This window comes from Centruroides sculpturatus, unplaced genomic scaffold, assembly GCF_000671375.1.
Source record: "Centruroides sculpturatus isolate CEXI.00-Female unplaced genomic scaffold, Cexi_2.0 scaffold927, whole genome shotgun sequence".
NCBI lineage: Eukaryota > Metazoa > Arthropoda > Arachnida > Scorpiones > Buthidae > Centruroides > Centruroides sculpturatus.
The window spans coordinates 181411-195121 of NW_019385272.1; the positions used below are offsets into that span (position 1 = coordinate 181411).

General features: G+C 30.7%; 2 protein-coding genes across 2 annotated transcripts; both read left to right on the top strand.

Moving 5' to 3' along the window:
- Positions 1-99: 99 nt before the first annotated feature.
- LOC111637008 (transmembrane emp24 domain-containing protein eca-like) lies at positions 100-7852 on the top strand. Its single transcript, XM_023382412.1, has 4 exons — positions 100-299; positions 2471-2691; positions 3760-3906; positions 7346-7852. Exons 1-4 carry the CDS (start codon positions 161-163, stop codon positions 7493-7495), a joined length of 657 nt encoding a protein of 218 aa, XP_023238180.1. The 5' UTR covers positions 100-160; the 3' UTR covers positions 7496-7852.
- Positions 7853-9389: 1537 nt separating this feature from the next.
- Positions 9390-11723, top strand: LOC111637004 (uncharacterized protein K02A2.6-like). The gene has a single exon (XM_023382408.1). The coding sequence runs from the start codon at positions 9450-9452 to the stop codon at positions 9918-9920; it is 471 nt and encodes a 156-aa protein (XP_023238176.1). The 5' UTR covers positions 9390-9449; the 3' UTR covers positions 9921-11723.
- The last annotated feature ends 1988 nt before the right edge of the window (positions 11724-13711 follow it).

Genomic DNA, 13711 nt, shown 5'->3' on the forward strand with positions numbered 1-13711 from the left:
AATTGCTATTAAATTTTAATCTCGACATTAATTTATTTTATTAAATTTAATTGAATTTATATAATAAATCAATATGTATATATATAATGGCGGCGCATCGGGCGTAAACGTAATTGGAAAATTTATTTTGATTTGATCAAATTTGTAAAAAAAAAAAAAAATGTGCGAATCGAGGCAAATTTTATTGCTTTTGTATGCAACGTTCCTTCCTTTAAGTATACACGGACTTTATTTTCATATAACGGAAGTTGAAAGGAAATGTTTTATTGAAGAAATTCCGGATGAGACATTAGTTGTTGGTAATTTTTTTTTATTAAGCCTAAAACGTATTGAAAAATCATTGTACGACTACAAATATTAAAGTAACGGCAATTATACGTGATGCAAAATAAATTTGATGATGTGTTGCTGTATAATATAATATTCCAGGATATATTTTGTCAAATTTCTTTAAAGTATCTTAAAAAGATGATTTAATTTGGTACAAATACAACTCTGAATGAGACTTCATCAGAGCTGTAGACTGTATCCATTGAAGTAAAAATGGGTAAAAAGGTGTGTCCTAGAATAGAGGAAATATAGTGATATCAACTTATTGTTTTATACGGTAGGACTTTAATTTTCCAAATGAATTGGGATATCGGATCACCTGGATAATTGGATTTTTGCTTAAAATAGACATTTTTTTCTCTATCCAAACATTCTGTTACATTTGTGTTTACGTAATTAAGTGCGTATAACAAATGTGGAAATGTACCGTACCTACAATGAATATAGTTTATTTTCTACATTTAGAAAAAAATTTCTTTTTAACACGTACAGTATATATACATACATGCTTATTTAGTTTTAACAAAGTTGGAGACAAATTCAGATAATTCTGTCTGGATAATCGGAGTTTACTGTGTATTAGAGTAGCAACTTTATTATAATAAAAACAATAAATATTCTTTAATGCATATGAATGTTAATACAAGAAACATCTCTTACTATTTGCTTTTTTGAATGCAAATTAGTTATAGGACAAACCATACTTTTGTTGTAACTATGTTGTATGGATGGTTACTAAGAGAAGTACTTTTTGCAGACAGACATATTTTTACTTCTCTGTATCAGTTTCAAATAATTATATATATTATAAAATTATATTTATTTTCAAATATTAATATTAAATGGCCAACCACATATTACTAAGAGAATATTTTTGTAGACCTTAATATTTACTTTTTTCAATGATACATTTAGAACTGTATCTGATATCTGTATTTTTTAATATTGATATTGAATCATTTAATTTTTAAATGAGCCAGATTCTTATCTACATTAAGGCTAATTAATTATTAAGGAATGAGTAATCTGGCTAGAAGTGAGCAGTTAAGCTGTCATCTTTTGTTACATTTAATAATTAGAAATAATTTAATTTATAATATTCTGGAAGAAAAGATTGGCCTGTAGCAAGACTTGTACCTGCAACTCCTTAGATTTTAGGTAACATAAATTTCAATGCATCTATATAGTAAGAAATTGTTAGATTGAGTCTCACTTTTGGCTAATCTTTTCTTTCAGAATGTTCTAAATTAATTAAATTTAACACAAGATGACAACTTAATCACCTTTAGCCCAAATTACTTTATATAGTTAATTAGCCAAGTTATGGCCCAATAAATTCATCATCATTTGATTAACTGAGTATTTTAATCTTGCATATTCTATGAAGTTATTCCTCCTCTTTTATAACAACTTATTTAACAGCATCCAAAGTCAAACTGTAAAATTGCCTTTCTTACAATAAGAAGTCAAAATTAAAGACTATTTTTACATTAATTTAATTCACTTATTTAATAATTTGGCATTAAAGACAGGCAATATTAAGGAAATTGAATTACAATGTAAAAATTGCTTGTAATCTCATCTCATTATATGATTGGTAACAGTATTCCTTAGATTTTTACAAGGAAAAATAGAAAGACTATTAGAAATATGTTAAGATTATCTTAATATCACTTTAATCATTGAAAAGTTAAACTGTTTTCAGTAATTTTTTATTTTCTAGGAACTCCATCATCTTCAGATACTATAATCAAACAAGCTGAAATAACATGATTTTTTTTTAAAGGAACAAAACAANATATAATCAATTTAAAGAGGTTTTAATTTAATTTTGATGTTTTCACTTATTGTTCTTTTGGTTTCTTTTGAAAATAATTTATTTAATAACCTTCAAAAATTTTTGTAGCACACTGGTTGAAAATCACTGCTCTAACCAAATTACTTGATTCTTTAGCCCTTAATGCCTGATTAATTAATTAATTAGTCTTATGTAGTTCAATAATAATATGGCTGTTTAATTAAATTTAATTATTAGGTTGTTTGTATATATTGTCATGTTTGTATATATTGTATATATTATTAGGTTGTTTGTATATGTTGTCGAATTTTACTCATTGAAATTTTTAAACAAAATTTTTAGGTAATTATAAATGCCAACTTTATGATCCTAAAACTGGTGGTTATATGCCATCTAGTCCAGGTATAGGAATGCATGTGGAAGTAAAAGATCCAGATGATAAAGTTATCATGTCAAAAGTTTACAGTTCTGAAGGTCGTTTTAGTTTCACATCCAATGATCCTGGAGAGCATGTCATTTGTTTATATTCAAATACAACCAAATGGTTTAGTGGAAGCCAGTTGGTAAGTAACTCAATTTACAGTATATTTATCATTAAATTAGAAGAAATAATTACTAAATATCTTTTTAAGAACAATAAAATTTTTTATGAATATTTTACTTTTTGTTTTAATTAATTGTAATTAGAAGTATGAGGTCTGTTCAAAAAAGACTGGACTTCTGTCATACAAACTTTATTACCGTGATTACAATATTATACATGTTTGTTCCCTTCAAAGTACTCCTCTCTGCTTGCAATGCACCATTTCCATTGTTTTTGTCACTGTTGGAATGATCCCTGGAACACATTTTGTGAGATGGCATATAGCTATCACTGCAAATTTAGTTGAATCTCAACTAAAGTTTTAAAATAATGTCTTTTTTAAACTGTAGCTGAAACAGGAAAAAGTCTACGTGGACCAAGTCTAGAACGTACTGGAGAGGGGAAGGACAGCCATATTGTTAATGGCCAAAAATTGGCTGATAAGCAGATATGTGACATGATGCATTGTCATGATGCAGCACCCAGCTCTTGTTTTCTCACAGCTCTGGCCTCTTCCAGCACACATCGTCCCTCAAACACCTTAAAACTTCTATGTAGAACTCCTTGTTAACAGTCTGACTTTATAGCATGAATTTATTATGGATTATGCCTCAATGATAAAAAAAATCAAAATCAGTCATTCTGATTTTGAATCTTTCTCAGTAGATGTTTTACCTGATTTAAAATGCTTAAACCACTCATGATACTGTGAATGGCTCATATAGTCATCCTCATAAGCCTGCTGAAGCAAAGTCCATATTTCAGTAAAAGTTTTGCCAGCCTTAAAGCAAAATTTCACCCAAATATGTTACTCTTTAAAGTCTTTCAATTTCACTTCACAGAGCAGTGACTGCATGTGTTCACTTCAACAGCTCTAGATCACCAACTGATCAGAGTACTACAACGAACCAAATGGTGTTGTGTTACTGAAGTTTCTGGCTATTTGACACCACTTGCTGGAATTTGATTGGTGCAATAGTTTGTGAGCTATGACAGAAGTCCAGTTTTATTTTGAACAGATCTCATATTTATTTTTTGTTTATTTCAGAGAGTCCATTTAGATTTACAAGTTGGAGAACATGCTATTGATTATGGTAATGTGGCTCAAAAAGAAAAATTAACAGAACTTCAATTAAGAGTTCGCCAGTTATTGGATCAAGTGGAACAGATTACTAAAGAACAGAATTATCAAAGGGTAAGATTTGTTGTTAAATGATATAAATTATTTTCATATGTTGAAGAGATCAGTCCTATATGATTGTATGAAATTCAAGCTCCATATTTCTTTAACTTTTTAACTATTAGTTCTTGAAAACAATTAAAGAACGTAGAGCATGATTAACTCTTTCCTGTCTCAAATCCAATATGTCAGTCAGAAAGATGAAAACAAAAAATTTTTATTATATGAAAATATACAATATTTGATTTGATTTAAATAAGTTTGTGTAAAATATTTAGTTATTTAAAAACTTAAATTTTACCAGAAATCTGTCTTCCAGTATACATACATGATAGGAATTACAAATGAAAATATTTTTTAGTCTATATCAGTAGTTCCCAATTAGTTTTTCCTCCTACCACTTTAAGAAAGAGCTCAAACTCGCATACCCCTTATAGCAGAAATTCATATTAATCCATACTAATATAAATTCGAAGGTAATTATGTCTGTCTGTTACCTTTTCACGTCAAACCACTGAACAGGTTTTAATAAAATTTGGCACAGAGATAGCTTACATGTTGGAGATGAACATGGGCTACATTTTACTGCGAGAAAATATCTTACTCCCACGAGAAAATTCTATATAATGTGGGTGAAGCTGTGGGTAGACAGCTAGTGATAAATAGAATGAGTTTTTTTTTTTACATTTATTACCTTTAAAATACAATTCTAATAATAATGAAAATAACATAAGGTTATTTAATTTTAATGTTACAAATGTGCACGATTTTCTTTGCACAACTTTGCAAAATCTGGTTGCTTTTTGATCAGCTTTAGTCTCGAGTCATCTTCAAGTCGAAGTCGGTTACAATGTTTAGTTTTCATGTTTGTCATGACTGAAAATCCGCTCTCGCAGAGTTACGTTGCGTAAAATGGCGGTAAATATTTTATTGCCGCTTCGCAGGCATGATAATAATGATAATTGTACAATTAACATTATTTTTAACATTAACAATTTTTGTTTCTTGTGTAAGAATTTCATTTAGGTATTGTCTCAAATGCATTTTTTTTAATGAAATTTCGAGATTATTTTTAGTTATAAATAAACAAATTTGTGCATTCGACATCATTTTGTAAATTGCCGAATTTTTGATGATCCATCCATTATTTTTTTGATTGCTTCATCTCATGCATTTAAATTTTAAATCGACCGATTTTAGATTGCCGCACGTACCCCTTCGCGCAATTTCGCGTACCCCCAGGGGTACGCGTACCACTAATTGGGAACCACTGGTCCATATTATCAATTCATATGATTTCTTTCAGTTTTGATTAAAAACACATTCACAAAATTTTCTATAAAACATACCAAAAAATTTTTTGTTGAGATTAAAGCAAATGTTTGGAAATGATTTTAAAATATTAAAGTAATTTAAGTAAAAAACAACCTTCTTACATGTATACTGGAACATATATAAATTAACATTCATAAACCTTAAAAGTCCAATAGTAAATATTTAATAGAAAACAAACACATTTGACTGTACTTTCGGTCTTCTTCAGGTTTAAAAAACCAGTGGGATTTGAACACGTGAATGTGTAGAACAAAATTACGAAATTATTTTCAAAAAGATGGAACAGCACAAACAGAATTTAAACTAATGGAACACACTATGTGTATGTATACAAATATGTGCATGTGCGTTACCATGGCGCTGGAATGATATAAGCAATACAAAAATAATATAAATACATATTGACCAGATTAGAGTTGTTATCTGTCTATTGTTCTCTTACAGTATGCAGGCGCTTTGATCTAAATGAACAAGTTAACATGCACATAACACAGTTCAGACAGAATTTTCACTTCAAATTTTGAAATAGCCAAGTGTCACACGTTCATGTTTAGAAATATTCTTAGTTAAATACTGTTAATTTTCTATCAATTTTTATGAGCTTCTTGTGAGTGAATGCACCAAGATTTTATTTTTGGTCACATAATACCAAGAATACTGTAAAGCTGAAGAAAATTTTGTTTTTTACTTTTTAGTGCATTTCTCTGAATAAAAAGCATTGCTTTAAAACATTTCTATCATCATAAGATCTACAGTTTATTAGATTCAATCATAGAAACAGATTTATATTTATTATAATTTAACTTATTAATAAATTATGTTTTATATACACTATAAATATTTTTAAAAATTAACATATTATATTATTTTTTGTAATGATTAAAGATGATTATTAGACTTATTTCTATAAATGAATACTGTAGATTGGGGTATCATTCTTATTTCTTGTCTTATTGGCCAATTATCTTGTAGGTCAAGCCTGTCTGTAATGTGAAAAAATTCTGGCTTTCCACACATTCTTAATATGAGGATATCTTGCACTGATAAAGTGAATCACTCTATCTTTCCAATTCTATTCAAATACAGTAGAACCTCGATTATCCGGATTTTCGATCATCCGGATTGTTTAAAATAAATAAAAATTTTACAGATTTGCTGATTTGCACTTGGCAAATTACAACACTGTTTATGCACGTGATGGAATGCATAACTTTTTCTGTTTCAACAACGTCTCACCCGGCACATTGGTCGTAAACTCTAAAATATATCTTGCGTCATAATAAAAATATAACTTGACATATATATTTATATATAATTCATATTCAAATTACATCATTTCTATGACCAAGGGCAGCATAAGGCATGAGCAACGTGGGCCACCACCTACGCCTTGCGCCTTGAAGGTTTATGCATTACTTAAAAGTTGCGAATGTAACGAAAAAATTTTACTCATCATAAAATGATAAATAGTTTGTCAAATTTTTATTCATAAAAATGCAGTTTCAACTGCTTTTTACTTTATAAAATCCGTCTTTTTGTGCCACCAGAGGGCCTTTTAAACAATAGGTAGTCTGTTAGCGCTGGTCAGTAGTAGTCCAAATTCAATACAAACATTTGTTTCTTGAAAATTTGATCACGATTTAAATACAGTATTTATTTTTAATATTACCGATATGTCATCAAAAAGAATGTGTGTTATATTATCATTAAAAGACAAATTAAAGTATTTGTTTCAATTATCTGAAATTTTCCTTATCCAGACTACTTTCATCCCCAATTAGTCCGGATAATCGAGGTTCTACTGTATATGATAAAATTCTTAAGTATTATTTATATGAAACTTATTTATGTATTTTGGTAATGTTTTTTATACATTTGTTAAGAATATTTTAAATTTTTTAGAAATAAGTCTTATTTCTTTTTAAGGAAAAAAAAAAGAGAGTGGAAGTGGATTTGCTTTTGTTGCAATTAAGAAGGCATATTAACTTTTGGTTTTTTACATTAAATGCAAACTTTAATGCAGTAGAAAAAAAAGTTATTTTAGAGTACTAAGATAGGTTTATTATTATACTTTATAAATTTCAAAATAACTTAATTTATGTTTTATAATAATTTGCAGTATCGAGAAGAACGATTTCGTACAACAAGTGAAAGTACCAGCCAAAGAGTTCTGTGGTGGTCAATCTTCCAAACAATAATTCTTATTTTGATGGGATTGTGGCAGATGAGGCATTTGAAAAGTTTCTTTGAAGCAAAGAAACTTGTATAAAGATATTAATTTTCAGCTAAATATGTAAATGAACAAAATTTAAATTGATAAACTCTGCTATTGCCAGTAATGCTAGTCACCGAAAATAATTACACGATTCTATTTATTTTTGTTTGAAAATAATGTGCCTTCAAGTATAATAATATTTGCTTATGTAATTCTTTGTCAGACATGATCTTTTATATGATTCTTATGAACTTAAGAGTTGTAACATAGACTCTAAAACTTGCTCATATGTTGTTTTAAAATAATCATCCTAATTTCATGATCAGTGTAATTACCATTTAGAAAATTAATCTACTGTATGATGTGATAAGTTATTTATTTAGTTAAAAGAGTTATAATTCTGTTATTGTAATGATTTCAATAATTAGAAAAATAAAATATCATTATTAAAAGTTTGAAGGTTTAATTTTGATGAAATTTCGTGTGTCTATATTACAGCAACATATACTTTGTAATCTCTTGATGGCAGAATACTAAGCAGTTAAGATGGTAGACTATTGCTCTGGAGAACCTGGAATAGAATCTGGACAGGATTTTTTATCTGTCCAGATTTGATCCCTGAGAATCCAGAAGTTTTCAGGGTTGTCTTGTTTATGTTGGGTTTCATCCTTCACCATCTGGCTGTCCCATTGTGGGCCTGGTTAAACTCATAATGGTTATGATTAAAAAGGCACTCTTAATGTACACAGAGCAGAAAGAGTTTAGAAAAAATCTCATAATTTTAATATCATTCTCATTATAAAATTTAAAAACAATTTTGTTTTATTTTTCTCATCTAGAATTTAGATAAATACTAACTTTACAAACTTCTAAAACTTGCTGTGCTGTAAAGCCCTCTTCGAAATGCCCAACTAGTCTTTCTGCTCAAGTGTAGAGTGTATCATATAGTTCCAAAGTGCATAACCATTAACTTTAGAAATACTATCTATGCCATAGATTCTCTTATTATGACTGACATTATTATTCCAATATCAGTGGTATCCCACTGATATTGAAATAAGTCATAATAATATAGATAGAAAGTACTGTATCTAAAGCTATGTCCACATTTAAGTAACAACATTGTGGATGGCATTTTGTTATATCAATATAAACCACAGCCTGTATCATTTTTGCAAACAGACATGATCATCTTGACATGGTTTTGTACCATATACTGACACCATTTCACATAGCATTTGATAAACCATTTTGTCTAGTGAAAATACAGCCAATGTTTTCACCTGTTCATCCAAAGTCATGCTTCATACTGTGTCATTCTTAGATGGTTTGTCAAAAAGTCAATAAGCAATAGAAAATAAATTTCATAACAATATTTATAAGAGTATAATCATATATTGGGTCATGTTCTTTGTTTTGTGGATTGGTAGTTTATATGAAATTTTCATTATTGTAGTTATTCATTTTTATTATTTTGACGTCTGATTTTAAGATAGAATATTAATTAATATTCTATCAATAATATTATATAATAGTTAATTCACAACACGCTCTAATTCGTCCATCAAACTCTGACGGGCCAGTCTGGATTGCGTGGATCCATTCGAACCTACAGCTCAAATTCAAGCTTTAAACGACATGATCGAACGAATTTCTACTTCTAACGGATATCGAACGTCTTTATAGAAACTGATTGGAACCTGAAGCAGAACCCAGAAGGGGTTCGAAAACATTTGTTTACGATTTTTTGCGTGATCACACCGTAAATGGTTCAGGTGTGTAAATTTTTTAGTAGTTCCGGTGTGATAAATAGTGAATTTATTTGATAAATTATCCTTTATACACTATTGTACTGTTGCTGCACAGGAAATTGTCCCTTTGCTATGATATGGTAATCGTTCCAACGCCTCCTCCTTGGCGCAAAACCTTTTTGTCAATGANTGAGAAATTTCGCAGAAATGTTCTTATTGAATTACATTCGGGACATCAAGGTATCGTTAAATCGAAAATGTTAGCAAGATCAATTGTTTGGTGGCCAGGCATTGATAGTGATCTAGAACGAACAGTGAAAGAATGTATTTTATGTCAGTCATACCATCGAAATCCTCCCTCTACCAATACTTTAAGATGGCCAATTCCTGAAGAACCTTGGAGTAGAGTGCATATCGACTTCGCTGGACCTTTCCTTGGAAAAATGTTTCTAATAGGTATTGATGCAAAAACTAAATATCCTGAAATTCAAATAATGCAATCCACAGATTCTTCCGCTACTATTCTGGCACTTAGATCTTGGTTTAGTCGTCATGGCCTTCCATTACATGTTCATTCTGATAATGGCCCTCAATTCACATCTCGTGAATTCAGAATGTTTTTAGCACAAAACGGAATTCGTCAGACATTCTCTTCGCCATATCATCCTGCAACTAATGGAGCAGTTGAAGGATTTATCAAAACATTAAGTCGTCCTTACAAAAATTAAGTCGTGAAAAGGATTTAATGACATCCCATCCTCGTCGCCAGAATTGGTGTGTATTGTCGTCGGAATTAGATTAAGAAGGATGGAAACGGATTCTTATGAACAAGTATAACAAGCACGCCTTTATTGAATACGGAGCGGTACAGAACTGACTGCGGTGCGCAGGCGCACTATGAACTATATACATTTAGAATTGCCATAGATGGCGCTGCGATACATAGCAAGAACCATTTTTATTTTTATCATCATTAAATGTTTCGTGAGGATCGATTCTGAATAAATCTAAAAATTTTTCACATTTGATCCAATTAGTATGACATGGATCCAAAAGAAGAAACAAATCCTCAAAGTCTTTATCTTTAATAACATTTGGAAAATTTAATCCATAACGAATTGCCTTTTTCAATTCTTCTCTAGTTACGACTTGGTTTCTATTGGAATCTACTGTCATGTAAACAATTTTGAGGCATTTTACTGGATCTTTGACTTCATGACGTAATTTTTCCACGACAGGATACTTTCCCTTTTTTATACTTTCAGTTTTTGCCACACTATTCAAGCTCTAAGCGTTTAGCTAGATTGGTGTGAGTGAAACGCTTGACTCTGGAATGAAGCTTGTTGATAAAACTTTCCTCCACTCTCTCGCATTGGGCAAGTGAAACGTATTCCTGTAGGCCTTTTTCATAGGTGTCGCGTTTCATGAGAACCATGGTATTGGTTTTATCCGCCCTGACAAGAGTGATGTTATTTAGTTTCATCCATCTGACCGTATGTCGAAGTTTGTCTCTCAGATCTACCAGCTCCAAAGACTCCTTAGAATTCCTGATCTTCAGAGTGGCCATCCAGCAATAGTACTCCTTTTGTCTATCCGTTAGACCCGTAAGAGGATTTCCAGATCAGGGATGAGGCTCTTTGCGTCAGACTTTCGAGGGGGTAGTGCGAACGCCGGACCAAATTTGAGGACCTCCACTACAAAGCTCGGTAGGTTCAAGTTGTCCCATACAATAAATGAGAAGGACAGATGTTTACGAGTCTTGGGGACCTGGAATCGTAGAATCCACTGGAATTTTTTCTGGTAATGCCCCTTTAGATTGGTTGATAGCCTCTCCTGTATGTTGACTATTCTGGCATTCTCTATTGATAGAATATTAATTTTCTATTCAATAATATTATATAATAGTTAATTCACAACACGCTCTAATTCGCCCATCAAACTCTGACGGGCGAACCAGTCGCACATGCGCGACTTGACTTGGATTGCGTGAATCCATTCGAACCTACAGCTCAAATTCAAGCTTTAAACAACATGATCGAACGAATTTCTACTTCTAACGGATATCGAACGTCTTTATAGAAACTGATTGGAACCTGAAGCAGAACCCAGAAGGGGTTCGAAAACGTTTGTTTACCGATTTTTTGCGTGATCACACCGTAAATGGTTCAGGTGTGTAAATTTTTTAGTAGTTCCGGTGTGATAAATAGTGAATTTATTTGATAAATTATCCTTTATACACTATTGTACTGTTGCTGCACAGGAAATTGTCCCTTTGCTATGATATGGTAATCGTTCCAACGCCTCCTCCTTGGCGCAAAACCTTTTTGTCAACGAGTATATACAGGTATCCCTTGCTTAACGGGGATTTGATTAACAGCGAAATTAATTGCGGCAATCCCTTTACATACGCGGCAGAAATTTTAATTAACGCGGCTCTAGCAGCTGTCTTTACTTAATATAGATATTTGATATACGCGGTAGCATCGAGGGATTAATTAACCACGTTAATCAAAGGATACCTGTAATTAAATAATGGAAGTTTTTTTCTGTCATTTTATAAATTTTAAGAAAAAAACACTAATTTTCTAAAACGTTTATCTTGCCTAGAGTAGTGGATGAAAGTAAATTACATTACAATAATATTTTTGAAAATATCGATTTATTTAGAAAAACTAGTTCTTAAATTATACAAAATTTATGAAATAATTAACACCATATCACTCGCTGAGAGATTTATTCTTTAAACAAACGTTTTCAATCCAATCAATGGATCATCGTCAGGTTAATTAGAACATTTCAAAANACAATAATAATTTTGAAAATATCGATTTATTTAGAAAAACTAGTTCTTAAATTATACAAAATTTATGAAATAATTAACACCATATCACTCGCTGAGAGATTTATTCTTTAAACAAACGTTTTCAATCCAATCAATGGATCATCGTCAGGTTAATTAGAACATTTCAAAAAAATAGAACAAAAAATTCAAAATACAAATATTGATAACCGATAACCAATATGCTATTAACAGCAAAATAACGTTTTTAAATAATAAAATTAATACAAATGCTGCTAATACTAAAAATAAAATAAAATAGTCAAATATAACAAACAAATTGTGTATACAAAATATTAACACTTCTAACATAATAGACAAAATTGTTAATACCAAATATTAATATTGCTTACTAAACTATACAGAGTTTTTACTATATTATTAAAGTTCCTGCTCTTATTTGAAGTTTTTAATTGCATACTTCCATGCGGAAGGAAGTCCCTCAGCATCTCTTGCGTTGATGCAATTCCCTTTAAGTTTGCTTCTATAAATTTCTAATTTTTCAGTTGTTCTTGCCAAAGTCGGGGAGTGAATCTGTTTCAGGATATCTGCTTCATTCCATCGTACTATTGAACCTTCCGTTTGTGCCATTTGAGACAATACTCTGGCATTAGAACCTTTTCTAATATCATATCTGTGCTCTTTTATCCTTACACCTAGGTTTCTAGTAGTAACCCCAACATATTCTTTATTTATTCTTAACATCTGATTCTCGTATGGGATCTTATATACACCCGACCTGTCTTCTTTTTTAATTATCCCTTTATCGTTTCTAAGTAGTCTGTGCAGATTCGGAGCTTTTTTTAAGACCATCTTTGTACAAAATTTATGTTTCTAATTTAAAATTTAAATTAATTTTTCCACGAAAGAGTTTATAATAATAAATTTACAATGCTAAATTTGTAGATTCCTAGGTTAATTTTTAATAAAGAATGGGATTGGCATATGTTTGCAGAAAGCTACTATAAGGCCAGGAACACACATGCGTAAAATTGTGTGGCAGAAAACTGAATCAGAAATCAGCTTTCAGTTCAGTTTCTGTTTTACGCTTTTATGCCAGAACACACATACGTAAAAATTCTGGCCGAATAGAAAACACCACTGCCACCAACAGTACTAATTTTATTAATTTTTTCCTCTCATATAGGCTATCTATTCCTTTGTACCTTCCATTTTTTCTACACTTCCTCTGCTATAATATAGAAAATTTAAATTAATAGACTCGTATTCCAAATTCAAATAAAGAACGTGTGATATAAATACTAGGCCTATATATCGATTCTACTAGACTTACCTGTTATTTGAAATTTAACACCTGTAGCCATCCATAAACGTTGTTTAAATACAGTGTCTTTATACATGACACTGATTTGGTCGAACGGATTCAATAAACTCCTCTATTTCATTTATTTTTCGTTTTTTCGAGACCATCACAATTGTAGGGTTAACCCTCATTGCCGCCATTGTTAGAATAAAAACCACGTGTCTACTTCGACGTCACAGGAAAGACTTCTCTTTATTGGAGGAATTTTGGCGTAAAAATTTTTCGGCGTAAAAAGTAGAGACATGCTCTACTCTATTTTCAGTTTTGTTTCAGCCAAAATTTCAGAAAAATTTTTACGTTTTCTGTTTTATGCTAGATTTTACGCCGAATTTTACGCATGTGTGTTCCTGGCCTAA

Bases quoted from the DNA above. Each gene is read 5' to 3' on its own strand.
- LOC111637008 (XM_023382412.1), top strand. From the start codon at position 161: ATGTGCGAATCGAGGCAAATTTTATTGCTTTTGTATGCAACGTTCCTT. The intron at 300-2,470 runs GTAATTTTTTTT...CAAAATTTTTAG, and splicing joins GGATGAGACATTAGTTGTTG to GTAATTATAAATGCCAACTT. The intron at 2,692-3,759 runs GTAAGTAACTCA...TGTTTATTTCAG, and splicing joins GGTTTAGTGGAAGCCAGTTG to AGAGTCCATTTAGATTTACA.
- LOC111637004 (XM_023382408.1), top strand. From the start codon at position 9,450: ATGTTAGCAAGATCAATTGTTTGGTGGCCAGGCATTGATAGTGATCTA.